This window comes from Artibeus jamaicensis, unplaced genomic scaffold (assembly GCF_021234435.1).
Source record: "Artibeus jamaicensis isolate MK-2021 breed Jamaican fruit bat unplaced genomic scaffold, CSHL_Jam_final contig_685, whole genome shotgun sequence".
NCBI lineage: Eukaryota > Metazoa > Chordata > Mammalia > Chiroptera > Phyllostomidae > Artibeus > Artibeus jamaicensis.
This window is the reverse complement of record NW_026521924.1, coordinates 35231338-35258466: the sequence shown is the minus strand read 5'-3', so window position 1 is coordinate 35258466 and position 27129 is coordinate 35231338. Positions and strand designations below refer to the sequence as shown.

General features: G+C 61.1%; 2 protein-coding genes across 4 annotated transcripts in view; both read right to left on the bottom strand.

Annotated features, from left to right (window-relative positions):
- CDH4 (cadherin 4) overlaps nucleotides 1-23232 on the bottom strand; it is a 186012-nt gene extending 162780 nt beyond the window's left edge. For all 3 annotated transcript variants that reach the window (XM_053671152.1, XM_037153583.2, XM_053671153.1), the window contains exons 1-2: nucleotides 23170-23232; nucleotides 21006-21117 (exon numbers count right to left, since the gene is read on the bottom strand). In XM_053671152.1, coding sequence (XP_053527127.1) covers nucleotides 21006-21117; nucleotides 23170-23232 — 175 coding nt within the window. The remainder of the gene's footprint in view (nucleotides 1-21005; nucleotides 21118-23169) is intronic.
- LOC128628294 (SWI/SNF-related matrix-associated actin-dependent regulator of chromatin subfamily E member 1-like) lies at nucleotides 17191-20601 on the bottom strand. The gene is given in 5 exon segments (XM_053671157.1): nucleotides 17191-17468; nucleotides 17471-17521; nucleotides 17524-17632; nucleotides 17634-17897; nucleotides 20509-20601. Coding segments are annotated over 5 exon segments (795 nt in total).
- Nucleotides 23233-27129: the final 3897 nt, after the last annotated feature.

Sequence of the window (27129 nt, the reverse complement as noted above, 5' to 3'; positions counted from 1 at the left end):
CCCTGGGGACGCCACGCCGCTGTGGAAAGCAAGCAGGAACCAAAGGCTCGGAGCACCGCCCTAGGTGCCCTTGACCTTCGTTCAAGAAAAACTACCGAGGGCTGAGGGGTGAGCGACCTCCTGCCTGGCGCCCACTGGGTCATTGACACGCGTTCTGCCCCTTCATTTTCAGATCCGAGGCGGCTGTGACCGTGTCCCTCACGGTGCAGGTGAGCAGACCGAGGCTCAGGAGGGCATCGGCGTCAGGGTCCCGTCCTGCCCCGCTGACCCTTTCACCCTATGCCCCAGGCTTCCCAGGGGAGGGGCCTCTTGGAGTCCCACGTATTTACTGCGATTCCTCCCCCTCCCCCCGGCTTTGATGGCCGTAACTTTCCCGCCCTCCCAACGGGTCGACTGGGGCCTCCACTGTTGACACGCTTCCCTACGCAGCATTCCACACAAGCCAGCCTGGGGGGGGGGGCGCCCACATGTCCCCGAGGAAGGGGCACAGGCGACCCCAAAATCGGCCGTGAAACCAGCAGCGGTGAACCTTGGGCCCCGGCGGCGCCCTCACGCCTTCCTTCCGGTTCCGGTGTGTGTGAAACAGACGCACACGCACGTCGCCTTTCGCGAAGCTGCCGCCGGAAGTGCCCGCTCAGAGCATCGCTGCTCTGGGAAAATCTGGGGACTGTGGCCAGAGCCCCAAGTCCTGGGACAAGGACACAGCAGCCTAGGGCACAGCAGCAGCTCTGAGCACTGGGTCTGTAAGGTTCCAAGCAGTCATGTGATAAGATGGCTGAGAAAACTGGCTTCCTCGCGACTTGCCGTCAGAGAGGGCCCCGACTGCTCCCACGAGTGCGGGTGCCCCCAGGGTCTCCCCCTCTGTCCCCATCCGCCGGGCTCTGCCCAGTACGAGTGCACCCACGGCCTGAGGCAGTGTGGCTGCCGAGTGTCCAATGGCTTCCGCGTCCCGCCCCCCCCCCCCACGACCGCGCGGTCCGCCGTCTACCACTATGACCGACTTGGCGCTTCGTGACAGTTTCCGGCTCCACAGGACCACTGACCCGGAAGCGAACTCCCCAGAAGCTGGAAGTGCGTGTCCCTGTGCCCAGAATACGGTCCCCGCCCGCGTAAGCCACTGGTCAAGTGTCTCCAGGCCGCGCGGGTGCCGCACGGTGGCGGCGGCAGGGCGGCAGTAGCAGCACAAGGGCGCAGGTTCTCCGGGAGCCGCGCCATCTTGTCTAATGAGGCAGAACAATGGCATTTGGGTTTCACGTCTGCGCGGCAATCCTTTCATTTCCTTATCATGGGTGAACAGAGCAAAAAGGCAGGAGTCGGTTTGCGCGTGACTCCAGATTTGCGGTTGCGGATCATTAAATTGAGAACTGAAGACACTATCCATCAAGGCTTAATCGAGTTTCGTTGCCTTTATCTTCCCTTATTATGGCCAGCGTCACAGCGTCATTATCATCCCCCCAGCAGAAGACTCTCCGCGGCAGCGCCACGGGGCCTGTGTTCCCTGGCCTCCTCTTTGAGGCTGCTCAGGCTGAAGGACACTCGCCTTCTGCTTGCCCCTGGCCACTGATCGTTATGCCTGATCCTGCACTAATATGGCCACAGTGCTTGGCTAGCACTCATGGGTATAAGGCCCTGGTCTGCGCCTTTATAGGTCTTTGACCTGGATGATGTCCTCTGAGCTGCGGGTCTCAGTTTCCTCACCTGTAAAATGGGGCTGATGACAACAAACTTCGTTACACTGTTAGATCGGGTATGTAGAACGCTGGGACCCACCAGGTGCCATTTTCCTCCACATGCACAGACCAATAGGACAGGGACAATGGGGAATCTGACATAGGAGCAGAAAGGAGGGGCTGTGTCAGGTCAAGTCCACCTGGCTGGGTGCTGTCAGGGCAGTTTTATTGGTGCAGCTACATGAATTTATTACGAATTGTCTGGGGCTGCTTTTGAGCTACAGTGGCGGACTTGGAAGAGTCCCGAAGTCTAAATCAGCCACTGACCAGCCCTTTAGAGGACAGGCTAGGTGACACTGATCTCAGGTGGGTGCCCTTGTCCTGGAAGGTACTTTAACCTTAGGAAGCTCCACTGCCTTGCAAAGGATCTGTGTTTGGGGGCTTCCACCAGTTTGGATGGGATTCACTTACTTACTATCCTGTTTTGCCATTTCATAATGCACACCATGTTTTTGGCCCAAACTTTCAGAAAAAAGATCTCTTGTAATTTTTTAATTCAACTTTTATTTATATTTAGAGACAAAACTGGTTGTTGTATTTCAGAGAATTATTTTGCATACAGATATCGCTTTGTAGAGTTACATCTTTAACACATAAGCATAAATAAAAATTAAAAACATTCACATAGATACGGAATTAGTGCTACCAACGTATAGTGCGCATTCTTGTTTTTGCCTCAAAAATTTGTTCAAAAAATTGCGCATTACACATGGCAAAATGCGGTAATGTAAACACACACTCACTGGTGACCACAGAGCCATCGGCCAACACCTCCGTCCTGGGCGCACCTCTGTGTTGGACGCACAGTAAACACCCACTAGCACCTATTAAGCACTTAGGGAGAAACTGTAAGAATGCGCCCAAACTGCTGGAAACCCACCTACAAAACCCCCCTGAGGCGTTTCAGCGGTGACTGAGCTGAGAAACTCAAGCTGTGTTCACAGAGTGAAGACGGATGTTGGATTTCCTCCAAATGAATCTCCACATTCAGACGGGGCCATTCCAATGACCCCCTGATAGAGACACTGACAAACATGAACCTAAAACCTGCACATGAAAGAGGGGAGGGCAAAACAGTTTTTTTTTTAAATGCTTAACCTCCTGATTAACTAAATAAATGTATTAAATAATGTCATCTTGCACCTGCCCCCGGAAGACATCTTCGAAAGGTTGGCCACCCGAGAGGCCCCAGTTGGGGAGGTGTGGGTACAGGAGCACCCGAAGTCCTGCCAGAAACGGAAGCTGGCGCTGCCTCTGCAAAACACCCTCATGGCGCGTGGCTCCTGGACCGGATTCAGAGGCTCTGAATGAGAGAGTTTGAGTTCTGCTTCCAGTGAGTCACGGAGACGAGAGACACGCCTGGGCGGTGTTCACACGGGTCTGCATCACGGCGTCATTTCTGGTAGCAGAGAAGGGGGAACACCCTTCTGTCCCCATGTGTGCCACCTGCACATGCATGTGCGCGCACACTACACATCCACACACATGCCCACACAGGTGGGCATGTGCCACATGTGCACATACCACACGTGCACATACCACATGGGCATACATGTCAGCACATGGGCATGCACAGCACACACCACACCAACATCCTTGTACACGTGCACACGGTACACTAATATTATCACATATGTGTGCCACATTTGCACCCCCCCAAGCAAACATGAATACAGCTCGGAGTGCGTGCTCATCACACCACACCCACATGCATATCAGCACACACACCACACATGCACGCACCAGTCACATGCAGCTGCACACACGCACACAGCCTGTGTGCCCACATGACACACCTGTGCACACCCGGGCACGCACAGCACGCCAGATGACTAAGTTTGTTCAGGGGAGGAAGGTGACGCTAGAATGATGTGGGTGGCATGCACTTTTCTGGTTTTCAAAACACTTTTTGGCGTTTTAAAAATACAAACTGTCCAGTTACAGTGAGAGGACTAGATACAAAGTAGACTTTCTCTTTTTAAAGAGACCTGTTACCTAAAGGGAGCATCTGAAGTGTGCTCCCGAAGGGTGATGCCTGCTGGTCCCCTCACTAATCGTGCTGCTGACTGGCCTCTGCTCCACCCGTCGTCCTTCTCCGCCGGTGTCTCTCTGCAGAGCAGCCGGGATTTCCAGGGAAGCACTCGAGCAGACCCCGAGTGAAGACCCAACCTGGCGAGCGGGGGTGCCCAGCACACTTTGTGCCGTGTCTGAGGGCAGCAGCGGGGCTGGCTGGCTGAGACAGGACTGGGCCCCCTGGGCGAAGGCCCGGTTCTGGGGTCTGTCCTCTGACATGGTGATTTATGGCACTGTCCTGGAGGGGGTTACAGTCACGTAAGGGGCGTGCCTGGCTTCTCTGCTCAGCCATGTGTCACTGCCTGGACCGACGGTGGGAGAGACCCCCGCCTGCCACAGACTCTGGGTGAGAACTCGTGGAGGTCGCCCCAGGGCCCCGGCCACACCTGGCCCGGTCCTCACCTCCTTGAGGAGGTTCTCGTCCTCACGGCCGTTGCCCCCCCTTGAGCTGTCCTCTCCTCTCCGGGGAGCAAGCCCGAGCCTCCCGTCAGAGCTGGGGCCTGAGCAGGCGCCTCCTGCCTGAAAATGGAGTCACGCTCGTGGACTGGGGGCCTGCAGTCCACCGGGGCCCCGGGGACCCGCTGTGCTTGGCTCACAAAATGCCACATTGGGACTTTTTACATCGAGGCCCCACACTGCCCATGTTCCACGGAAACCAGAAGTGTCGGCGGCCAAACCGGCATTTCCAGGGGCCTAAGCAAGGGCACCCCCTCCAGTGGGGGAGGCGGCCCCGATTCCCAGTCTCCCCAATTCTACAGCCTCCCCTCCACCGCCTGGCCCCTTGGAGACCCCAGTAACTGTGGGACAACTGGAGTGGAGAAGCACATGGTCGGTCACCTGCTCATCGATCAGCCCCGACTGAGTGTCACTCTGAGCCCCACCTCGTGGTGGCCCCAGGATGCTGGGACCCCTGGAGTTTGGTTTCCAAAACTCCTGGTATTTTGGCAAAGGGTGGGCGTGAGGGTGGAGCTGAGGGGCAGCAGGCCAGTGTGAGGACTGAGCCGTCGGCTGGGCGGGGACGACAAGCCACCTCCCTGTGCCCGGTTCCTTCCACGGAGGACAATGTTCCTTCTTATGTGCATTTCATAGAAGGCTGCGGTGGGACAGAGGGACAGCCCTAGGAATGGCAGTCACGGCCATGTGGCTGCTATAGGGCGTCCCTCAGAGAAGGAGAGGCAGGGCCACCGAGCTGAGCCACACCGTGGTCACAGCCCCCCAGGCCCATCCCGTCCCCACCGCCTTCAGCTGCTCAGGAGGAGGACTCCGCAGGTTCACCCAGAACCTCCCCAAAGCAGGGTCCTTGCCACTGGAATCTAAAGCCAGCCCCACTTCCGAGGTGAACTTCATCATGGAATTGGCCAACACAGTCTGGGACCATGAGGGCACCTTCTTCCTTAGGGCCCCTGGGGACAGTGAGGGGGACCCAGTGAGGTCTCAGCTCTAGAGGACAGAGAACACGCTTTGCAGACCAGCCCCCCCCCCCCCGCCTCCAACCCCTTCCAAGCTTCTGGGATCTCTCCCACTTTCCCAACATTTACTCTGACCCCTCAGCTCTTCCTGAGGGGCTGAGCCCCAGGGTGGGGCCTCTCGGCAGCAAAACGAGTCCCCGGTCCCCAGCCAGGCAGTCTGCTGCCCAAAGTCACCTGAGCACAATAACAACGTGTCCTCGGCCCACGGACACACCCTTGCAACAGCCAGGACGAGCCCTTTGGCGCCCAGCTGCGGCATCAAAGATCAGCCACGGCTGCCTCCTCGGGGGAGCGGGCCTCTGGCACGGCAGAGCGCGGACCGAGGCGGATCGGTGAGGTCTCGGCCGGGCAGTGCAGCTCCTTGCAGTTAGGCACATGGGCGCTTCCAGACTCGGGTCTGCACAGGTCGGTGTGACCTGACAGGTCGGCACTGAGGTGAAGCAGGCAGACTGAGCTCTCAGCTGGGGGGGGGGGGTGTGAGGCAAACAATGGGCAAAACAACAGAGGGCACTCCCTGGGCCCCCCGGGCTCCTGGGCCCCAGGAGGGGATTGCCAGGCCTGCAGGTGGGGTCCCACGGAAGAGCCTATGGGGTGAACATTTACCAAAGGGCAGCAAATGCGTGTTGACTGGGGTTAGAGCATAGACCTGACCCAGAGGACAGCGCCGGGGGCTGACAGGTGGGGGCCTGACTTGCACCCGCCCTGCGGCTCTGTGTGGTACCCCCCCCACCTCTGCTGCCTCAGAGGCTCCGGAGCAGGTGGGCAGTGCACCCAGGGGAGGCTGTCGGCGCAAACCACCCAACGCTGTGATTCTCACTGTCACTGGATCACACTCGGGGCACCTGAACCCAGCCCGGCCCACGGAGGGGCAGTGGCACCAGCCGAAGCCCCACTGGTCTCTCTCTGTGTTAGTAACGGCTTACAAAATAAATGGAGGAAGCCCCCGTGCGGAGATACACGGCGAAAAGCACTCAGCGTGTCCACTGTCTGCCCACCCTGCTCCAGGTGTCTGACTGCTGGGGTTCGCACGTCCTTGCTGGTCAGCTCCGGCCCCGGCCCGGAAGGCGGGAGGGGAGAGTTCACCTCCTCCTCCTCCAGAGATGCCCCCGGGGAGGCGGTCAGGGCGCGAGGCAGGGCCTGGGTCGGACGCTCCACACGCCCACCGCACTTCTCCAGCTGTCTCCGGCACACTCACACACATGTATGTACATGCATGTATTCTCACACATAAATATGCACATAGTTGCTCGCACACACACTCACATGGGTGCACACACATGCATGTGCTCACACACTCACTCGCACATGCACACACACTCCCATGTAACACACACATGCTCACCCCCAGCCAGAACTCCTTTTTGGCGGATGGGCAGCAGAGCACAATAAATGTCAGGTCACCACACGTTTTAATAAAGCTGCGTCCGACGTGCGGAGGTGAGAGTCGTCACTTTGACTCAGCTCAGGTGGAAGGGACGGGACGGGACAGCAGAAGACGGCTCCGTGGGGAAAGGGCATCTTTGTTGGGAGGTCCTGAAGACCCCCCAAGTGTAAGGGCCAGCGGTGGGGGGTTGGGAATGGGCAGCCAACCTGGGGGCACCGAGCAGGCTCGGCAGGACTAGCTGCCCGGGCAGGTGACCCGGCGCTGGTGCCTGGGGGGAGCGTGGCAGGGGCCGGTGGGTGGGGAACGCAGCATGGGGTCTCTGGGATCGGGGTTCACGGGCCAACGATGGGCACAGCTCCTCCGTGTCCGCCGTGGTTAGGAAGCGAAACGCCACCGAACCAGCCACGGGATGATCGCAGAAAAGCGTGGCCCCCGCCCACCTCTGCCGACGGCTCCTGGCCCCGTGGCCTCCGCAGGGCCCCCGTGAAGTCGTAACAGGCCCGGCCTGTACCACGCAGGGCAGCTAACGGGGCCTTCTCAGATGTCCAGCCCGTTGAGACACCGGCCTTGGCCCCACAGGACATGGCAATTTGGGCGTGTGGGTCTGAACGCCAGCTCCACAGGGCTGTCATCTTCCTGGGAGGACAAGGCGATGGCAGGAATATGGGGTCCCACGGATCCACTGCTAAGTGTGGCCTCTAGTCCTCCCTCCCCCACCCCCAGGGTCACACCTTGGTCAGGAACATCCACAGAAACCTCAGACCGGGGATCTCGACACGCGAGCCGTTTGAAAGCCACGCCCCAGGCACAGACTGCAGACGCGTTCGGTCCAAGACCGCAGACCTGCCCTCCGGTCCCGTGTCCCAGCTTCCGAGTTCGCTTGCCTTGTTTTCCGAAGAGCAGAACCGCAACCACCTCTGCACACCCCTCAGCAGCGCGTTGCCAAGAGGCAGCCACTGTCAGCGGTGCGGGTGGGACACGCCACCCTGCCCCACACTACACGCCCGGCCCTCACATCAAACATCAAGTCGCCTCCTGGAGAGAGGCCGCCTCAGGAGGAGACACGCACCGGGAGACGCGACAGAGATGAAGACGCGCTGTGTTCAGAAATAAGCAGATAAGTGTCCGCCGTGCGGCTCCTTCACACAGACGCCGACCAGGGGTCCTCGTCCCACGAGGCCTGGCCGCCAGCTTCCCCCGCCCCGGAGAGTGGCCAGGAACATCCCCAACGCCCGATGCTCTCATCAAAGATGCCATTTCCCAACAACACAAGTTTTAACCTGAGTGACATTTAAGCAAGAAGGAAATAATATTACTTGAAACTCGATAAGGGAGAAATTCAATAAGACAAGTCCCTGATAACAGCATGGAGGGCGCCTTCCTGAAGCAACGGCCACCGACCCGAGGCAGCAGGCCACGCGGTTTTCTGCCTGGGAGAGGAGGAGCCCTTCCACTGAGGGCGGCCACAGCCCTTCTCTGGGGAGCGGCCCCTCCTCCCTCCCCGGGGCTGCAGGAAGTGATGAATTAGTGCCTCCGTGAAGCTGCGGCCTCCGAGAGCCCCCGGGGACTTCTCCACGGACTGATGCCCTTGTGGCACCCGCCTTGTAGCTAGAACCCACAACCCGGGCCGCCGGCACCGGGGTGGCCAGCAGGACCCAGGCCAGGCAGGAAAGGGCTCTCTTCTTGGCACCCCTTTTGTGGAGGGAGGAAAAGCCATTAATGACATGATTTTAAGTGAAAGGAGGAAAGCAACCGAGTACAAGCGTGGCCTGCTCCCAAGTCCTCCGCTCTTTGTGGCTACTCTCACCTGCTCTGCACTTGTCTCAGCCCTGCCCCCCTGCACTCCCCTGCAGCCCCCTGCAAATGCAGCTGGGTCAGCCTCAGGGGCCCCGCTGCCTCCCTACACCAAACCTTGGCAAGGAGCAGAGGGACCTTGGGGACCCTCGGGCTTTGCTTTCCAGGTGGGGAAAGACGAAGCCGAGACCCCTCAACGCTTTGACCGAGCCAGCTCGCTGCTGGCACCTTTGCTCACAGTGCAGAGGGCAGGCTCGGCCTCCAGGCTGAGAATCAGGAGCACAGGAGATTTTCAGGGTGTAAATCAGAACCCTGACCCTCCAGGCTGGGGCCCGTGCACTGGCAGATGCTGGAGCCCAGGCCAGGGACCCCGTGCCAGCCCCAGAGTGGACTGCATCCTGCTCACAGAGCGACCGCACCGCCAGGCCACCGGTTCTTCCATGGCGCTGACTCTGCCCAGCTGGATGTGACGGGCGCTGTGGGAAAGGGCTCGGTGTCGTGCAGCGGAAGATGCCGGGCCCAAGGGGAGCTGACCCAGTGCGTGCAATCACTTTCCCAGCCAGGCGCTGTGGGCTTTCTCTAACTGCACGGGCACAGCTCTGACCCTTGAACGTGCGCCCCAAGTAAAGGCAACAAAAACAGGGGGTGCGGGGCAGAAGCAGAAGGGAGGAGGCCTTGCATTCCCGACCCCTGGCCTGTCCCAGGGGTCCCTGAGCGCTGGAGTTCTGATCTAAGCAGTGGTGACAACCCTGTCCCAGTTTCAGCGGCTGCAATGGAAGTCTGTCATTGTCACCGTATTTATTTATTTAGCCCCCCCCCAGGATATGTTGATTGATTTCAGAGAGAGGAAGGTGGGGGACCAGCCTAGGTAGGTGCCCTGACTGGGCATCAAACCTGTGACATTTTGGTGCACGGGGTGATGCTCTGACCAACTGAGCCGCGGGGCCTGGCACCGTCATTGTATTTCAGAATCAGAGCTTTTTGGAGAACACTCGGCTCCTAGAGTTTCAAGGGCAGCCGCTCCCCCTCCCCTGCGGAGGGCACGCGAGACGCCCAGGTGCAGTCCAGGTGTATCAAGGTGGACACGTCTCCTGTAATAAGTGTGCACCTGCCACCTCCAGGACCAGGAAGCCAGGCTACTTGTGACACGTTTAAACGGAAAAGATTCCCGAGAAACACTGCAGCCACCTTGGAAACGCTTCCACCTCCCTGGAAGGAGCCGTCAGTCAACCAGGGGGGAACAGCCCCTGGCTCTCGCTCCGCCCCTCCCCCACCACCTTCAAAGGGTCCCAGACTTCAAAGCGGATTTCAAAGCCCCTGCATTTTTGGCAGTGTGACATTTTATGTCTTATATGCTATTTTTATTAGCCAGGATTGTAGAAAATTGACGTTTACCAACCATTAACCTTTCAAGCGTGTAACTATTTTTTTTCCCATCTGGAAGCGCACCTTTAGAGGTTTCTCTGCGGATCAGTCCCTACGCTGCCTCGCTCCTTTAAGAAAAAAACATCATCGCGAAGATGCTCTGTTCCCTGGAAAACACAAGTTCTATAATTTTACGGACTTTTGATCACAATTTTATAGCCTTCAGCCCTTTGCCGCTATTCTGTTTTTATCTTAAAATATGAGAACTACGCCAGACGAGTTGTATAATCCCTTCTTTGTCTCTGAGGGAAGGCAGGAGAGAAAAAGATCTCTTAAAGCAGCGTCTGCCTCCGACAGGGAGCAGGCTGCCGGGTGGCTACCTCTGGGCAACTTCCTTCCTCCTCCATCAGAATGTGGCGGCTCCAGCCTTCAGCGGGATAGGACGGAGCCCAATCACGCCACTGCCTGTTAATAAATAATGATGCCGAGGACTCAAGCCCCCCAGCCGCCGCTCCCCCAGGAGCCTGCAGGGCTTTAAATAAGTGGCTCCGTAATTTATTCCTCCAATTTTAAAACACACCTTTTGCCAAAAGGTCTCTGGCCACACATAAGAATGTAAAGGCCAAGAAGATAATCAAGTCCCCAAACAAAATCATAAAAACCCATCGGACTGAGCTGCCGTCTACTGGAAAATGACTGTTTTGAAGGCCAGCTCACCACATCTGGGGGGCTGGGCTCTGGGACGGGGGAGTCTGGGGTCGTGCATGTGAGCTGGGGCTGGGTGGACAGGGAAAGAGCCCCGGGTCCTGGACATCCCGGTCACCCTGTCACACATCAGGAACACGGCGTTTTCTCTGAAGGTCGGCTTCCTGCTGGGGCCTGGCTCAAAAAGTGTCAGGTAAAAGGACAGGAAGGGCAGATTCCCCAGCGAGCTGGCACTGCCTGGCTGAGTCGGGCCTGCAAAAACCAGTGACAGTGGCCAGAGGCCAGACCCAGCGCCGGGCATGCCGTGTGCCAGGCACACCTCCCGCACAGCACACAGGCCTGCCTCGCCCCACCCCCGCCCTGTGTCGTCCCCGCCAGCGAAGGTGCCACAGAAGATCCTGAAGGTAAGGACATGAGCTCAGTGCCGCAGAAGCCGATCAGACCCTGGATGTGGGAGGTGCCAGGTCTCTGTGAGGGAATCGGGGCTTGGGGCACAGGCAGGGAGGGCGGGGGGCTGGCCTCAGCGGGCAGGTTGCCCTCACCCCAGGGCCCCTCCAGGACAGGCTGCGGGCCCTGACTCTGCGCCTCAGCGCTTCGTGCTTGGTGAGAGGAGGCCGAGAATGTGCTGATTGTCCGGGTGGCTGTGCGGCTGGGGCCTGCTGGCCTGGGAGGCGCCTGGTGCGGAGCCCCCCACAGCGGGCGGTACGGAGGGGCATGATGGGTGCTGGGGTCGGGAGGGGCTTCCTGTGTGAGGCCTCGTGCTCCCCAAAGTGGCTGCGAGGAGCAGCTTCCCCTGTCGACGGAGTTCACTTGGCGAAGGCCCTCCATCGCGTGAGCCCAGGCCCTCTGGAAACATCTTGCTGAAGGACAAAACAAACGGAAAAGGGTGTCCCTTTGAGCCCTCACTGTGCAAACCAGCCTGGACATTGGGACAAGCACGACACAGGGTACCTGGCAGGTTCCAAGGACACTGCCCAGCCCCACCCGGAAGGAGACAGGACGGCCGCGACCTCACACAGCTCGTCCCCCCAGGTGCCCGGGGCTCCCATCTGCTGTGCACCCAGCGGGCAGAGAAGCTTGTGGCTGTCCCCAGGTATGTGTCAGGCCACCTAAACACGGCGATGCGCCCTTGGCAGCCGAGCTCCGCAGCTGCTTCCCTGAGCGAGCAAACCCGGGCCTGCCGGGGAGCTCAGCAGCCGGGCAGTGAAAACACGGCTGCTGGAAAATGAGAAACGAGGCGCCGGAGCCAGAAAGATGCCTTTTTGCATCTGCACCGTCAAGCAGCGCCGGGGAGAGGGCAGGCGTGTTCGTCCGCGAAGGCCTCGCTGCCAGCCGCCACTGGGAGGGGCCCGCTGCCTGGCAGGCCGTTCCCAGGCAGACGTTCAGATTAACGAAATAGTTGCAGTGTATCTACATGGCACCGTTGGAATATAATCCTCGTTAAGACCACACTGACCGGGAAGGTAACGCACGAGAGGGGAAGGAGTGTCCCCCACACACCGGCCTGACGACACCGGTCTGTGTCACCTCTGTGAGAGGAGGTGCTGCCCTGAGGGGCCTCACCTGCCAGGCGGCCACCGCCCAGCACAGCAGCGTTCCGGCCACCCACCCGAGCGGCACTGGAAGCCCCTGTTCCCCCGGCAGACACCCCCGTGGATGCCCCCGTCTCCTCCACGAGGCGAGATGGCCCTCTTCTGAAGGCTGAGGCTGGAACTCCTGCAGCCTGATACCCGGGGGCCCCTGTGAGTCCCGGCCGCCCCGGGAGACGGGGTAAACCCGCAGGCTCCAGACCACGGCCCCAGGATTTCTGACTCGGGCGGACGAGAGGCCTGCAGCTGTTGTAACAAGCTCTCCTGAAGGCCTGGAGGCCAGAGTCTGAATATCAGGGTTCCCCCGGCACCCCAGGCTCCAGGGGGCTCCTTCCTGCTTCTCCCAGCTCCTGGGGGGTCCGGGAGTCCTCAGCGTGTGGCTGCATTGCCCCAATTTCTGCCTCTGTCTTCACGTGGCCTCTCCTCTGTATCTGTGAATTCTCTTCCCTCTCTCACTTGTCACTGGATGGGGGGGTCCGCCCGGATAATCCAAGATGACATCATCTTGAGACCCTCAGTTATACCTGCAAAGGCCCTTTCTCTGAACAAGGTCACGGTCACAGTGCTGGGTGGTTGTGTCTTTAGGGGCTACCATCCAACCCACTGTACTAGGTCTGGGAGGGGACCCAGGGGACTGCTGGGCTCAGCAAGGGTCCCCCAGTTCCTGGACCACCATGGTCATCCTGCCCCACTGCTTTGCAGATAGGGAAACTGAGGCCCAGAGGAGGGAGGACCCCCCCTTTCTCTGCCCCGCCCCCACGACCTCTGCGGTGCCAGCCTGCACTCCCCTGGGGCCCTGTGCAGCAGACGCCTGTGCTGTGCTCAGCAAAACTGGGCACCAGGCCCCGCCCAGCTCTCCAGGCCGATCCACCTCCGCGGTGTTCAAACTTCTGCTTGGGCAGCAAACACCAGTGCACACCCACATCTAACATGTCTCCAAGTGAGAGGCGCGACTGTGGGAAAACTGGTGTCCTCTGTCTCGCTCAGAGATGCACAGCAAGGTCCACCGGTGACTCGGGGTCTGCAGGCCCACCCACGGCTGCCACGGTGCTCAGCTGCATTCCTGGTGGACCCTGGGTGCACCCGGTCTGGCTGGGCGATGCCTTCCTCCACAGGCCCCTGCTCCTGCGGGTGGACGCTGTTCCTCCTCCTGGATATTTACCTGTCCCTGAAGGCTTACCTTAATCCCTGCCAAATCCCCACGCACTGTGGCAGGAAAACGGCAAAGCCAGGCAGAGGCAAAGCGAAAAGCAGCCAGATCACAGCTGCTGCCTCCACAGAGCCCAGGGCAGCTCACCCTTCGGTCTCAGGACCCACAGAGACACGGCAGCTGGAGTGGATCCGGGGCTGGGCCCAGCAGGCAGAGCTCCAGGAAGGAGGCGGGAAGACAGAACACAGGAGGGCGGGGCGGGGCCGAGGGCTGAAGGACCTGGGTCCCTCAGTCACCCTGGGGCCTCAGTTTCCCCCACGGGGAAGCCAGGTGCCAGCATGGCCGCCGAGGGGCCTTGGGGATTGAGCAGAGAACGCAGCACCACTGGGCCCCCACAGAGCACGTCCCCGGTTCCTGGAGTCGGGCGGGACCCGCATCACACAGGCGAGCAGAGGCCCGAGGAGCCCCACCGCCTGGGTCCCCAAACCTCTGCAGGCGGGATCACACTAAGGTGGGAGACCATGGATCCTGGGCTGTCCGGTGGGCCGGCGTCACCATGGGGCCCTTACACGTGAGCAGAAGGGAGAGTCAGGGAAGGAGACGAGAGAGCCTGGGACAGAGGCAGGGGGCCGGGTCTGCGGATGGAGGGAGGGGCCGCCAGCCAAGGAACACAGGTGTCTCTGGAAGCAGGCACCGGAAGGAAACGGCTTCTCCCGGAGCCGCCGGGAGGCATGGCCCTGATGATGCCTTGATTTTCGCCCAAGGGGACCCTGTCCCACGTAACACGTCCACAGCAGCAAGGACATACTTGGTGTCAATGAAGCCACTACACTACGTCTGTGGTCATTTGCACTGACTCAGGAGCAATCATGAGCCATAGTCGGGCGACTTCCTCCCTGGGGAAGGGGGCGTGGATATTCATTCACAGGGACCTCACAGGGGGCCTGGTGGGTGCCTTGCCCCGCGCGCCCCCCCCCCGACTTGGAATGCGCTTCAGCATTCAGCGAAGGAGCACAGTAGCATGGGGGAAGTCCTCAAAAACGCCAGCTTGACCCTGATGGAGGATGAAGGGAAACAATCTTTGGTGCCACATGCTGGTCCGAGATGAGTAACTTAGGTTTGTTCTTTTTTTTGTTTAAAGGCAGGTGGGGGAGGGAGCCAGCCTGAGACAGTACCGCAGGCCATCAGAAGAGGGCAGCCTAGAGCCCAGGCCAAAAGTCACCAAAATTCTGAGCCTTTTGACAAAAGCAAAGGATTTTACAGCCCAGCTTCCAACACACCAGGGTCCCCCCACCCCACCCCTTGGAGGATTACAAGCACAAGCAAGTGCCACGAGGTTTTACAAGAACACACACAGGAGAAGTTTCTCACCCTTGACAAAGAAAGCCACTCAGCTTGTGGCATTTTCTAGAGTGGAATCCACCGGAAGTCAAAATCCCCCCTTTGAAAAGCCAGAAGAGGCTCATTCTTTGAAAAGACAAATGCTCACTCACTCTCAGGTTGTGACTGGTTCCAGTATGTATTTTAAAAAAAGAAAGAGAGAGAGAGAGAGAGAGAGAGAGAGAGAGAGAGAGACCTAGAAACACAGATCAGAGGTCCCTGGACGCAAACACCACAGACCCCAAACCAGGCGGCGAGGACCACCTGCACAGAGGGCGATCTCATGCCCATCCCCCTCTGCCCCCCGAAACGCACGGGGCCCTGGCCCGTGGTGGCCTCCTTCACAGCAGAGCCCTCAGCCTGTCTCACGATCCCCAACCAGGGGTCTTGCTCACGTCCCCAGCACTTGAAGACACAGTGTGAGAAATTTATGACGACGGTCCTGGGCCTGTACCCGGCACAGCTCCCATGTGCTCCCGGCTTCCAGAACCACCTGGGCTGCTTGGTAGGACCTCTCCCTGTAGTTTGCCGGGCGCAGGCAGAGTCTGACAAGGCTGCTCCGGGACTGTCTGTCTGTCACACCCATGGAACTGAGAACTGCCATCTGCACCGAGGAGTCTGGCTCTTCTAACCCCAGGGCGGTGCTGCAAACACAAGGTGGCCCCTGAGTCTGGAGCCGCTTCAGACCGGCCCAAGCGTGGCGGTGACGGCCGTGCGGTCCCTCCCGACGATCCCCCGGGTCCCTCTCTGTGGCTCATGTCCAGGCTCAGAAACCGCCAGCCAGTGTGTCTGAAGGCTGATCGCTGCTGAATTCACAATGGTGGGGGGGTGGGGCCCTCTGCACATGGGAGGGGGCCTGTCTGTGAGCGAGTTCATTGCTCTCTAACTGTCCTCACCCTCACTGTGTGGGAGGCAGGTGATCGGGGAGCCTGAGGTCCCACAAAGGCAGAAACAGAGGACGGGAGCCCCGTGATCGTCAGCTTCCAACCCCGCCAATGGGAGCAATGCTGCCTCCCTGGGAAGGTTTCCGTGGGGGTGACGGGAGATGCGTGGGCCGGCGCGCAGTCTGGCCGCGACTCAGTGTTACTGCGTTATAATCACTCACAGGGTCACACCCCCTCACCGGACGACGCCTAGTCCTGCAATGCACAAGTCTTCCTTTTTCTTTTTAAAAACTTATTTATTACACTTGGACCTTTAAGAAATGTATGCCGTGGGGTGTTTGGTAAAAATCTAGTCTAGTTTTTGGGGAAGCAAACATTTCACAAACCACGTTGCTTCATCTCTAAGACTTCACTAAGTTTGTCAGAAGGGTAGGCTCGGGTCTGGAGGATCCCGAGCCTTGAGGTTTTGAAAGTTTTGATGATAGTAAAACAGTTCCAAGTGGAGGAACTTCCTTCCAGACTGTTGTTCTTGTAGAACGGGACGATCGTTCTGAAGTTACACACACCCTCGCCAGGATGTTCAGTTCCTTAAGCTTAGCCATCTACACCGTCTTCTGAAAACTTGATAAAAAGGTAAATTCTCCCCCCTGCGCCACCAGGATGAATTTACCAGAACACACCCGGTATATAACAGAAAGCAGGACAGTGTATGTTTTCACTCCAGTGACCGGTTTGGAAGCGGGTAACCACTCTGTTGACACCGCTTCTCCAGTGACGCGACCCAGCTGTCACTGTGGGTCTGAGCCACACCATGCCCTAACTCAGTTATGTGACCTGGATCACAGATACGAAAGGTGAGTGGACAAACACACACTCCTGCATGAGGGTCGCGTTCCCGGGAAGCTGCTCTCTGTGGAAGCGAAGAGGGAGGGGCTTCAGGAAGCTGATGGCGGGCGCTGAGAAGGTTTAGAGCCGCGTTGGGTAAGCGCCCCCCGGGCCACAGGAGGGCATTTCAGAGTAGGTTCTGCAGCAGCAAAGGACAGTTCTCAAGAAGAAGTGGGCATTCTCCTAATTAACTTGAATTCCGCGCTTTCAGCAGCCGAGGGCTGGATGCACGGTCCGAGGTCGAGAACTATCCCCACGCCCACTTACGAAAGGTGATGCCCCCTTTCTGCTCAGGACGCTGTGGGGTCCCAACGCCTTCAGAGGCGTTGTGGGTGAGCAGAATATTAGCACGCAAACCCCCTAACACCATTAAAACTCAGAAAGCATTTCTGTATTTAAGAAAGTACTGAGAACACGTAAAACAAGGCAACACAGGTTCTTTTTTCTCGTCTTCCTGTGTGGGACCTGTTGGGGGCTCCTCCACGGCCGGTGGTCACTCTCCAGGCCGCGTGACTGTCCCTGCCCACTCCTCTGCCCCGCTGTCCACCCCTCCTGTCCACGTCCTTTGTCCTCAGGTGTGGACACGCCCCCTTCACCATTCCGCTGACTTTCTGCGGCTCCCGCAAGGTGTGCCGCCCCCGTCTCCGAGGGCGTGCTGTCCCTCCTTTCTCTCCTTGGGTCTCACTGGGGGCTTGTCCTTCCTCAGGAGCCACCGGCTCTGGCTGTGCCCAGCTTGCCCTGCCCCCCCTCCGCTCTTTCCTCCTGTGTGATCCCCGCGGTGATTATTCCTGCACCTGCTTCTGTCTCCAGCCCCCCAGCCTTTCAGGTTCACTGCCAAAGGAACCTGCGCTGTCCAGGAACGTCCTCTTTTCTGGGTGTCGCTTCCCTGTCCGAAGACGTTTGGCGTCTAGTTTTCGCTGGTGACCCACGAGGGGCTGGACCTGTCGTCTGAGGACCCGCCTTCCAGCTGTGGTGACCGCAGACCGAATGCCAGGCCGCGCGCTCTCACCAAGGAGTTCACCGACGAGGCTCCTCCGCAGCCGGGCGGCGGTCTGTTTCCTGCAAAGCCACCCCCGTAATCGGCTGCACCTCGGGCGGGCTGACTGCTTCCGGAGGCTCGCCTTTCTCCCCGAGAGACGGTCTCCGTGGACTTTCTTCCTCCGCAGCAGCGTCTGCACGACCCTTTTGCTCGGGGTAGGCGAGGCGCGGGGGGCGGGGCTCGGCAGGCCTTCGGAGACTCTGCCCACTCTGCCTTTTCTGCTTCGTAGTCCTTTAGATGTTCTTGTTTTTCCCCATCGGTGAGATCGCGCCACCTGCCGCTGGTCAGCTTGCCAGTCTCCCAGAACTGTGGGGGCCTGGAAGCCTTTACTCGGTCCCCGACCTCTCTGCTGGGCCTCATGCAGGGTGTCAGCGGCTGACCTGGTGGCTCTGTGGGTTTTGGAATCCCAATACCCGAGGGCGCCGGTGCCTGGGAACCTTCCGGAATGATCTAAATAGTAAACCAGAAAGACAGGCTGCTGCCCGCATGAACCTTGGGGCTTATGTAAGACGGATGCTGAACCAGATAACGTAAGTCACCCGATCAGGAGGCAGAGTGTGGTGTGACGGTCATGAGAGGGTCCCGCCCTGGCTGGGGGGTGGGACAGGGAAGGCTTCTCGGGGGAAGTCTCACGACCTGGAGTCGTCGGAGACAGACCCCGCCTCCCCGCAGTGTGAGGACTCGCCGAGCCCGCTCTCCTCCAGCAAAGCCCAGGCCCCACCCTCTCCGGTGACCAGCGGGGAAGATTTCTGCTCACCTGTCACCCTTTTCCGCAGGAGCCTGGGGAGGTAGGACACACGCCGCCTGCGTTCCCAGGACGCCCCCTGGCACGCCCCATCCCTTCACGGTGTGGCCGTGAAGCTGGTCTGGGTTTTCCCAGAACTCTGCCCTCTGGAGAGAGTGCGACTCCGGCCGCCAGCTCAGCTGCAGCCTCTGCTGCGCTGACGGTTAATTATTAACAGGGCGGGGAACCGGACACCGGCCCACTGCAGCCCCACCATGCAGCCTAGAGAGCCTGCTGTTTTGGCCTCGGGAAAACGGCTTAGCCACCCTGTTTCAGACACTGCCGTGCCCCAGTGACGGCGGCCATCAGTGGGTCACCACGCAAACGAAGCCAGCCCATAAGCGTACAGGTGACTATGTTCAAAGGTGCATCAGGAAAAGCAGAGACTCGGAGGGGCTGTGGGGACGCTGAGAACCAGTGACACCGACGCCCTGCGTTGCCATACGGGGGTGGAACCGCTGTTTGAAAGGTTCACGATAGATACCATAGGATTTGCCGCCCTATGGGGAAAACTATTGTAAGCCCGATTTGCATGAAATTTGGAGAATGCAAATGCTTTTCATTAAGACATAAAACAAAATGCCACGACATTTCTCCCCTCCATTCATCATAAACACGTTAATTACGGAGCAACGAGCCGCCCTCTGGAATGTGGGCGTCTCTGGGGCTGCCGGGAGGCTGACCAGGCCAAGGGGGGCCCACGGAGCGGCCGTTCCGCGGGTGGGGGGGACCAATCCTCAAACGTGGCTCGGAGACGCTCCGCTTGCTGTCGAAGGCCCGGCCCTCCCCACTGGAGAAACGCAGGTATAAGTAGTCACCGCCCCTCCGATCGGTTCCTGCCGCGGTTCCAAAATTATCCTGCCTCGTAATCATTTCTGGCCACACACACATCTCTACTGAGATCTGGTAGTTTGCAAAGTTTTCTACATAAATAGAGAAATTTTTATCTGCCCTGGTCAGAGTGCAGGTCAGCTTTCAGCTCCGTCCCTGAGACATGACTTCTGAGATGGCAACGCCTCTTTGTCCCTGGGGGAGTCACTGGGGGGCTCTTCACCGTAAGAGCCACAGGAAGAGAACAGGGAGGGGCTGTCCCATGATGTGCTGGGGAAGCAGCGGGACTCCAGCCCCCCGGGGAGGAGCTGCAGGTTCCCGATGCCCGGGCCCCACTCTGCAATTCTCTTCTCAACCAGGGCTGGGCTGGGCCTCATCTCAGGTATAAGCAGGTGCTTAGAAAATGAGTCTTACGTCCACAAATCCCAGAAGCCGGTCCAAGTCCACCTATAACGACAGGCTCTTCGACACCCATTGGGTGACAGCCATCGGGACACGGGACAGGCCGACAGGCAGCCAGCGATCAAAGCTTCCGCACCCTGCTGGTTTAGAGTTTGAGGAGACCCTGGCAATCTCTCTTTTTATTGCAAAAAGGGCAAGACTCTGCCGCCCGCTCCTGCAGCGGGCGGCACCTGCCGTCACTGAAAGAGGGGCGGTCTTTCTGGAATTCCGTGGTCACACAGACGCTCTACCATCTTTTCCTGTTTACGGCGGCACCTCCACACGTTTCCGGTTCTAACACGCCGAGCATGGAGGGGCGTCCAGGCCTTCCCCGCAGGCGCCCAGGGAAGGAGCCGGAACCCGGTCCTGCCGGATGCTTGCCTCGCGAATGATAAAGCCACGCGGCATTGGGGCGATCACACTCCGATCACACTCCGACCACACGCCCACCCCCTCCAGGCCAGAGACGTGCCCTTCCTGGTGTGTGTTGTCTGTCTGTCTGTCCATCTGGTCATCAGTGCAGGAGTCCACAGCACCGCCCCCTGGCTTCAGCAGTCGACTCAGATGACAAGAAATACGAGTTGGATTCAGTACAAAATAAAAATCCTGGTCCAGGGAATAGGAACCAGGGAGTCGGGGGGGGGGGGAATCTGAAGACTCACCTGCTTAGGCAGGTAGACCAGTCACCTGTCAGTGCCGGTGGGTGTGTGTGTGTGTGTGTGTGTGTGTGTGTGGAAACCCTGCGCCCCCTGCAGCACAGACCTGGGAGACCAGCAGCGGCCTGAGAAACAGTTAGTCCTGAGCAGTGACTGGTGACACTTTGTCTCCAGTTTGCTCCCTCCATCCTTTTGAAATCAGCTAATTTCCCTTTCTGGGAAGTCGATGCAGGGAGGAACATGCGCAGCCCAGGGGAGGAAGAGCCCAGTCACCTCCCCTCTCCTGCAAACATGGAGTTTAATCCGTTTGTCCTGCAAGGCACATAGATCTGTCTGCACAGTAACCCACCGTCGGTGGGAGTCCCGGCGTCGCCTGACTGCCCCCCTCCCGGCGTGGACGGAGCTGCTCCCTGGCGGCTCCCTCCTTCCCCGGGGGTTTCATGTTGCCGGCGGGACGGTAGGGGAGACCAGTGCCATGCACTCGAACAGCACGTCCGTGGGCTCGTTTCCCCCAGTTCCCCAACATCGTCTGCTTCACCGTGCCTTTCGGAGCGAGGGTAATTTAAGAACCCGGAATTTCATACGTAAAAACACTCATTTGGAGCCTCTCCCCCAGGGCATCGCTCTGGCGACGACTGGACTCCAGTGAGTGGCCCAGAGAACGGTCTGCCTCCTGCAGGGCAACGCCGCGTTGTCATTCGCCTGTGACACCACGGCCTGGCCGCACCTCGCTGACCTCGGGCACAGAGCGGGGCTCCGGTGGGCCCCCGCCTTGCCCTTCCCCCCCAAAACGCTCCCCAATCCCGGGCAAGGCGAGGGACTCCTCCCTGTGGGTGCCCACCCTACCTTTGAGCAGCTTCTCTCCTTCTAGAATATTCTGGGAGATTAGTGCAGTGTAATCTTCTTCAGAGAATCCAGTCTTGCAGGTCTCTCTGGCCGTAAGATCCCCACCATGGGCCTGAGATGGGAAAGAGAGAGGTTAGAACAAATGTCAAGTTCACCGGAATCTGATCCCACGGGCCACCAGGGGCCTGCTGTGCACACGTCTCAGCTACGACAGGCCCGGACACACCCCAGAGTCCACCAGACTTAGAGCCGAGTGGGCCGGGGCACGGGCGGGGTTGGAGAGAGGCCAGCGCCTGTCTGGGCAGAACCGGCACTGGGAGGGATGGAAGCGTGAGGCTGCCCAGGAGGCGGCGGGCGGGCTGGCCGGGGAGCCAGGAGTCAGCCAACAGAGAGGAGGGCAGGCCGGGGAGCGCGTGTGCAGCCACTTCACCCCTCCCGCAGTAATCCCCGCCCCTCACTTGGGTGAAGGGGGCCCGCAGGCTCGTCCCCGCCCTGCAGCTCACCGGGGAGGGGAGTGGCCTGGGAACAGGAGGGCGGTTCTCTAGGGCTCGGCTGAGGCTGGGGTCGGGAGGTGTGTGCGCGGGTCTCTCCCTTCAGCGCTCTCCGCCCTGCCCCTACCTCCTCAGCTGCTGATCCACCTTTCCGAACCGCTTCTCTACCAGGGGAGAGAGCTCCCCTAACTGACAGGAAAGGGTGGGTGTCCTGTCCTCTTCCCAGCGCCCTGGCTCTCCCGCCCAGTGGGAGGTGGTCTGGACTCCCGCGCAGGCAGGCACACAGCCCTGGCAGGAAGGCCCCTCCAAGGCGGGGGTGTGGGAGTTACGGGCCTACCGCGGGCTGGGGAAGGGGAGAGGAACAGCCGGCCTGGCCAGAGCAGGGACGAAGCCTGCACCCCACCGCCGCGCGTTCCCGGCCGCCCTGCAGGACGCGCCTCCCGCGCCGCAGCCCCCTCCGCCGGCCCCCTGAGATCCGCCTCGAGCCCCCGAGGCTGCCCTGGCCCCAGCTCTCAGCACCCACCACCGGTGTGGGCGCGGGCGCCCCTCACTCAGAAGCACCAAGGAGGGAGAGGGCGAAGGGTCGGGTTGCTCTTTGGAAAAGCTGGGCACAGCGGCTGGGTCCTGGGACACCAAGCTCCATGGAGACGGAGCCGAGGAGGCGCACTGGCCCAGGAAAGTTTGGAGTCGCCCCCGGCGAGTGCCGAGTGCACCCCGGCCCGCAGCCTCGGAGTGGCCTGCCCGCCTGCGCTGGTTTATTTCCGAGGTTACACTGCGCGGCCCAGGAGGAGCAGCGAGGCCGAACGGCCACGAGAGGGGGTTCCTGCAACTCCCTCGGCCCCTCCGCCTCCCACAGGGGCGCCCTGGGCGCAGCCCGCACGCCGCCCCTGGGCCCTGTCCCCGGCAGGCGCAGAGCAGGACTGGGGATCCGGGCGCGGGCTCCGAGGGAAGGGGGCGAGCACCAGGACCGCGCTCCGCGGACACCCTCGCTCTGCGGCCGCCTGGCGCCTGGCTCCCCGGCCCCGCTCCGAGCGGCGAGGGCCTCGCCAGGGTACCCCGCGCCGCGGGGACTCGGCGGCGAGAGTGTCCCGCGGTCCACATCGCCGCCCACCCCCAGCGACGGTCCTTGCGGGCACCTAGAAAACCTAGGCGGGGTCGCACCGCGAGCCCCCAACCCCCGCAGGGGCGGCCAGACCGGGTGCCCCCAGCAGCCAGATCCCCTGCCCGCTGTCGCCAGGTCCCTGCGCCCGCAGCCCCGCTCCGGCTGTGCCCAGCAACTCCGGAGGCACGCGGCTCCCGGGCGATGGAGGGCGCGCCGAGTCCGCGAGCCGGCGAGCGGAGCTCCGGGCAGCGGCCGCGGACCCCGAGCAGCCGAGGGATGCTCCACGGTCTTCTTCGGGCAGAGCTCCCTCGGTCTCTCACCCACCGGGCCAGCCGCCCACACTCCCGCCCAGCTCAGCACCGCCGCTCGGCGCTGTTCCGGCGGCTCCCCGTTCCTGCCAACCGCAGGCGGCTTCGCGGGGCGCGGGAGCCGGCTGGATGCAGCGGTGCGCGCGGCGAGGGCCGGGGAAGCCGGGGAGAGCTTCTCCGGTCGTGTGCTGCCCCACGGGCTCCGGGGACGGCCCCGCGCTGCTCCGGCTTCGGAGCAGCCGGGGCGGGAAGCGGCAACTTACCCGAATCGCTCCGGCGAGCGACAGCAGCAGCAGCATCAGGAGAACGCCGGAGCCCGCGGTCATCTTCCCCGCCGCGCCGCGCCCCGGCGCCCGCCCTCCCGGAGCCCGCAGCCCGCTCCTCGCCGCCGCCGCGATCGCGCCGCTCCGCGGGCCCCGCACCTCCAGCCCCGCGGCGGCGCCCTCCTCCGGGCCGGTGCGTCCGCCGGCCTCCCAGCCGCGCGCGCCTCTGTTCCGCGCGCTCCGAACCGCAGGTGAAGCCGCGCGGTCGCCCCGCGGAGGCCCCGCCCGCCGCCCGGCCCCTGCGCTCGCCGGCCTGACGCGGGCCTTAAAGGCGCCGCGCCCCCCGCGCCGCGCCCGCACCCCGCCTCTCCGCCCGCACCGCGCGGCCGCGCAAGGGCAGGGCGTCTGGAGCCCGAGCCCGTGTTGGCCGAAGGGGCCTCGGACGCTCCGTTTACCAGAAAAAGTGTGTGTGTGTGTGTGTGTGTGTGTGTGTGTGAGTGTGGAGGGGCGGAAAGGTGAGGGGCACGGGGGCCGAAGACCGAAGAAGACGCGGGGGTTCTCGCCCCCACTCTCTGGGCGCCCCTTCTGGGTGGGGAGCCCCTGCTGCCTCCGTCCAACTTCCCGCCGGGCGGGGGCCGTGGCGGGAGCCGACACTCCGCCGTGATCTTTATCTTCTGGTGTCATATCCCTGACTCCAGGGTCGCAGGCCACTCTCCGGGCCGGGCGCCCGCGTTTAGCCCCAGAGGACCCGGGCTTCGTGTCAGGCCCGGGGCTGTGCAGACCCTCCAGCTCCCCCAAAGGCGCCAAGCCTGGGCTCTGGCTGGCCGCGGCCTCAAGGACCCGGGAAGGAAGCGGTTGCTGTTGGTGCACAGAAGGCCTGAGAAACCGAGGAAGAAATTAGAAGCCCCTGGAAATGAGAGGGCAGGAAGGGACTCCGGGCAGGCAGGACCGCAGGACGGCTGGCCCAGGGGCTCTTCCCCGGGTGACTTCCGAACTGGGGACCCTTCTTTAAGGGATCGCCAGGAGAAAAATAGGCGCGGCTTGGAAAGTGGGGGGATGTTTCCACACGCGTCCTTTCCGCCTGGAGATGTGCAGGAAAGTGGCTTTGTCTGCTCAGATATTTCCGGACGTCTTTGTCTTGCTTTGGGGGACACGTCTGTGTCCAGCATCCTTCTGCTCTGGTTGCACTGCCACGCGGCAAAGGAGGGAAAGCACATGGAGAGGAACCGTGGGCTCCAAGGTCACCGGAGTGAACTTGGGCAGGAGAGCAGACAAGCTGCAGATGGAACGGCCTCTGGTCCCCCCACCCCCCACCCACACAGCAGGGCAGGACTTGGTTATCTCCTCGGACTGGCCTTCCGGAAATCGGATTGGCTGTGACTCCAGAGGGGCAGGGTGAGGTCGCTGGGGCCGAGAGGACGGCATGACATTAGTTCCTCACCAGCAACCTGTGTGACTAGTCAGCAGGACACTGAGCCTGCCTCTCGTGACCCCGAATCTGCTCCGTTCTCCACGCGGCGGTGGGAAAAGATGCGCATTACCCATTATTCCTGGGGCTGAGTGCACGGCATGTCCTGTTTGGACTCAGGCAGAGGTCGCCGGTGCCCAGGGAGGTGTCGCGGGCGAATCCATCGGAAACCCCGCTGGGGGGGTCCTCCGCTCTGAGCCACGAGCTCAGCGCTCGGAAGACGTCCTCTGCTCACCGTGTCATTCGCTGCGGGCTTTGCCACCCCCCGTGGAGAGCGCTCACCCAGGCTGCCACGGGTGCCCCGAACGCCCACCGCTGGGGCCTGCCTCTCTCTGGTGCCACGAAGTCCGAGCGAGATGGAGACCGATTTTGCAGCAGCGCTGGCACCACTGGGCTCCGCCCAATGGGTCGGCGAATTTGAAAAACAAGAAGAAATCAGTGTTGGGCGGGGCCCTAGGCCCAGACACCAGATGAAACATGTCTGCCCGGCTCCTGCCACGGTGCGTCTTGGCCTCGTGGCTGCACTGACTGGCGCTGTGACCTCCAGCCTGCCCACGTACCTCCTGACGGGGTCCGGCCTCGGGTCAGTCCGCACGCAGGCGTTGGCGTCAACTCAGGGTCCAGAGACTCTGCGGGTGGGTGTGGCCGTCCTCCCCGTCACGCCCACCGGGGCGGAGAGAGGCCTGGGGCCCTGGTGTGAGGTGTTTCCCAGACGCCTTTGGTGGGTCGAGCTGCTTGACACAGCGCGACTCGGGGGAGCTGGTGCCGGCAGGAATGCCGGCCAGAAGCACTGCAGTGGCAGAGGGGAGCCCAGCCGAGAGCGTCCGTTTGTCAGCTTTGCGTGGCAGCTGAGGCAGGGGGGATGCGTCCCAGAGGAGGGGGAGTGTGGTCGCAAACACCAGGCGGTGGGTTCTGAAGGCTGCTCTGCAGCCTGGCCCCTCCGAGGGTGCCCCCCAGACCAGCAGCATGCATGCCCCTCTGGAGCTTGCTAAAAATGCAGAACGGACCACAGGCCACGCCCCGGGCTGCCCTAGGCAAACCTGTGTGCTGACCAGCCCCCTGCCCTCCACCTCTGTCCTGGGAGATGGGTGTGTCAGGCTCCTGGAGAGGCTTCTGCAAGATGCAGACGCCTCCTGGCTGCGTCCGAGGCCCGCTGACCCAGAGCTGCCGGGCACCAGCCTGTGACCTGGGTGGGTGTTCATGCACACTAGGGTTGCAGAACCGCTCGCCCACCCCACCTTTAGGGACAGCTCCTGGGCCCCACCGTGAACCCACTGACTCTGGATGGAGCCTGGGCATCAGCACCGGGCAGGAGAGAGACACTGAGCGGCCCCCAGCACCTGGAGGGGGAGCCTCCGCCCACCCACCTGCTGGTGCCGAGCCCCAGGGAGGAGCCTGCTTTTGTTTCCCGGAGACGAGGAGGATGAGCCTGGGAGGGCAGCTGGGCCCCAGGACCTGCTGGCCGAGCCCGGATCGCGGACGTTCCCCGCGCTGGTGGAACCGCTCCCCTCCGCCCACAGGTTGAGGGAGTCTGGGAAGGGGGCTCGTCTGGGGGCAAATCGGAGGCCTCCACGGGGCTGCGTTTCCCTGCCTTTTCCTCGGATGTTAATTTGTTTTTCCCCATTTCACATTATTTCTGTAGACACTTCACTGTTACATAAAAAGCTGTTTTGTAAAGAAAACAGGGAGATGTAGCAGAGGTGTGTTTTCTAGAAGAAAACAACCTTTGCGGGCAAATGAAGATACTGAAGTCACCGAGGACACGGGACAGAGAAGCGCCGTCTTAGAGGAAAGTGCAAGAGACAGACAGGCAGGCAGGCAGAGAAGAGACAGACAGATGGACAGGCAGCAAGCAGAGCTCTCCGCCTGCAAGACCAGCGATGCTCACCGTGAGGGGGGCTGACCACAGGAGCCGAGGGGTGACGACCCGCTCCCCTGCCCCCGTCCACAGAGGTGGGCAGAGGGGTGCACATCTGGGCCAAGGAGGGTGGATCAGCAGGAATGAGCCAAGGACGGGGCTTTGGAGGCGGCGGGGGTGGCGGTGAGGAAGGAGGACCATAAAACAAGTGTCTGAGGAGAGGAAGCCAATTAAACCGTCAAGTGGATAATATTAGATTTAAAGGGAGGAAGAGAGCGGGGTGGGGGTGATGCTGGAAACACGAGTTTATGGAGAGTGGCAATAAAGCGTGAGAGAGGCTGAGAAGATGGAGAGGAAGTGGAACACGGGCTTCGCGAGTTCAGGCCCCGGGCAGGCGGCGTCCGCTGGCAGTGCCCCTGCTGGGGTCCTTTCAGGTCCTAGTCAGCCTGGTCTGGTGTTGAACTCGGGGGTTTACTGTGGGTCACCTGCCCCAGAGCAGGAGTCCCAGCACAGCAGAGGGGGGCAGGATCCCCCGTGGCCGTGGCGGATCTCCAACGCCCTGAAGACCCAGCCTCGGCAGGCTGCCAGGTGAGGCGGCCCGGGACACACGCCCGTCCTCAAGAATCCAGCCCTC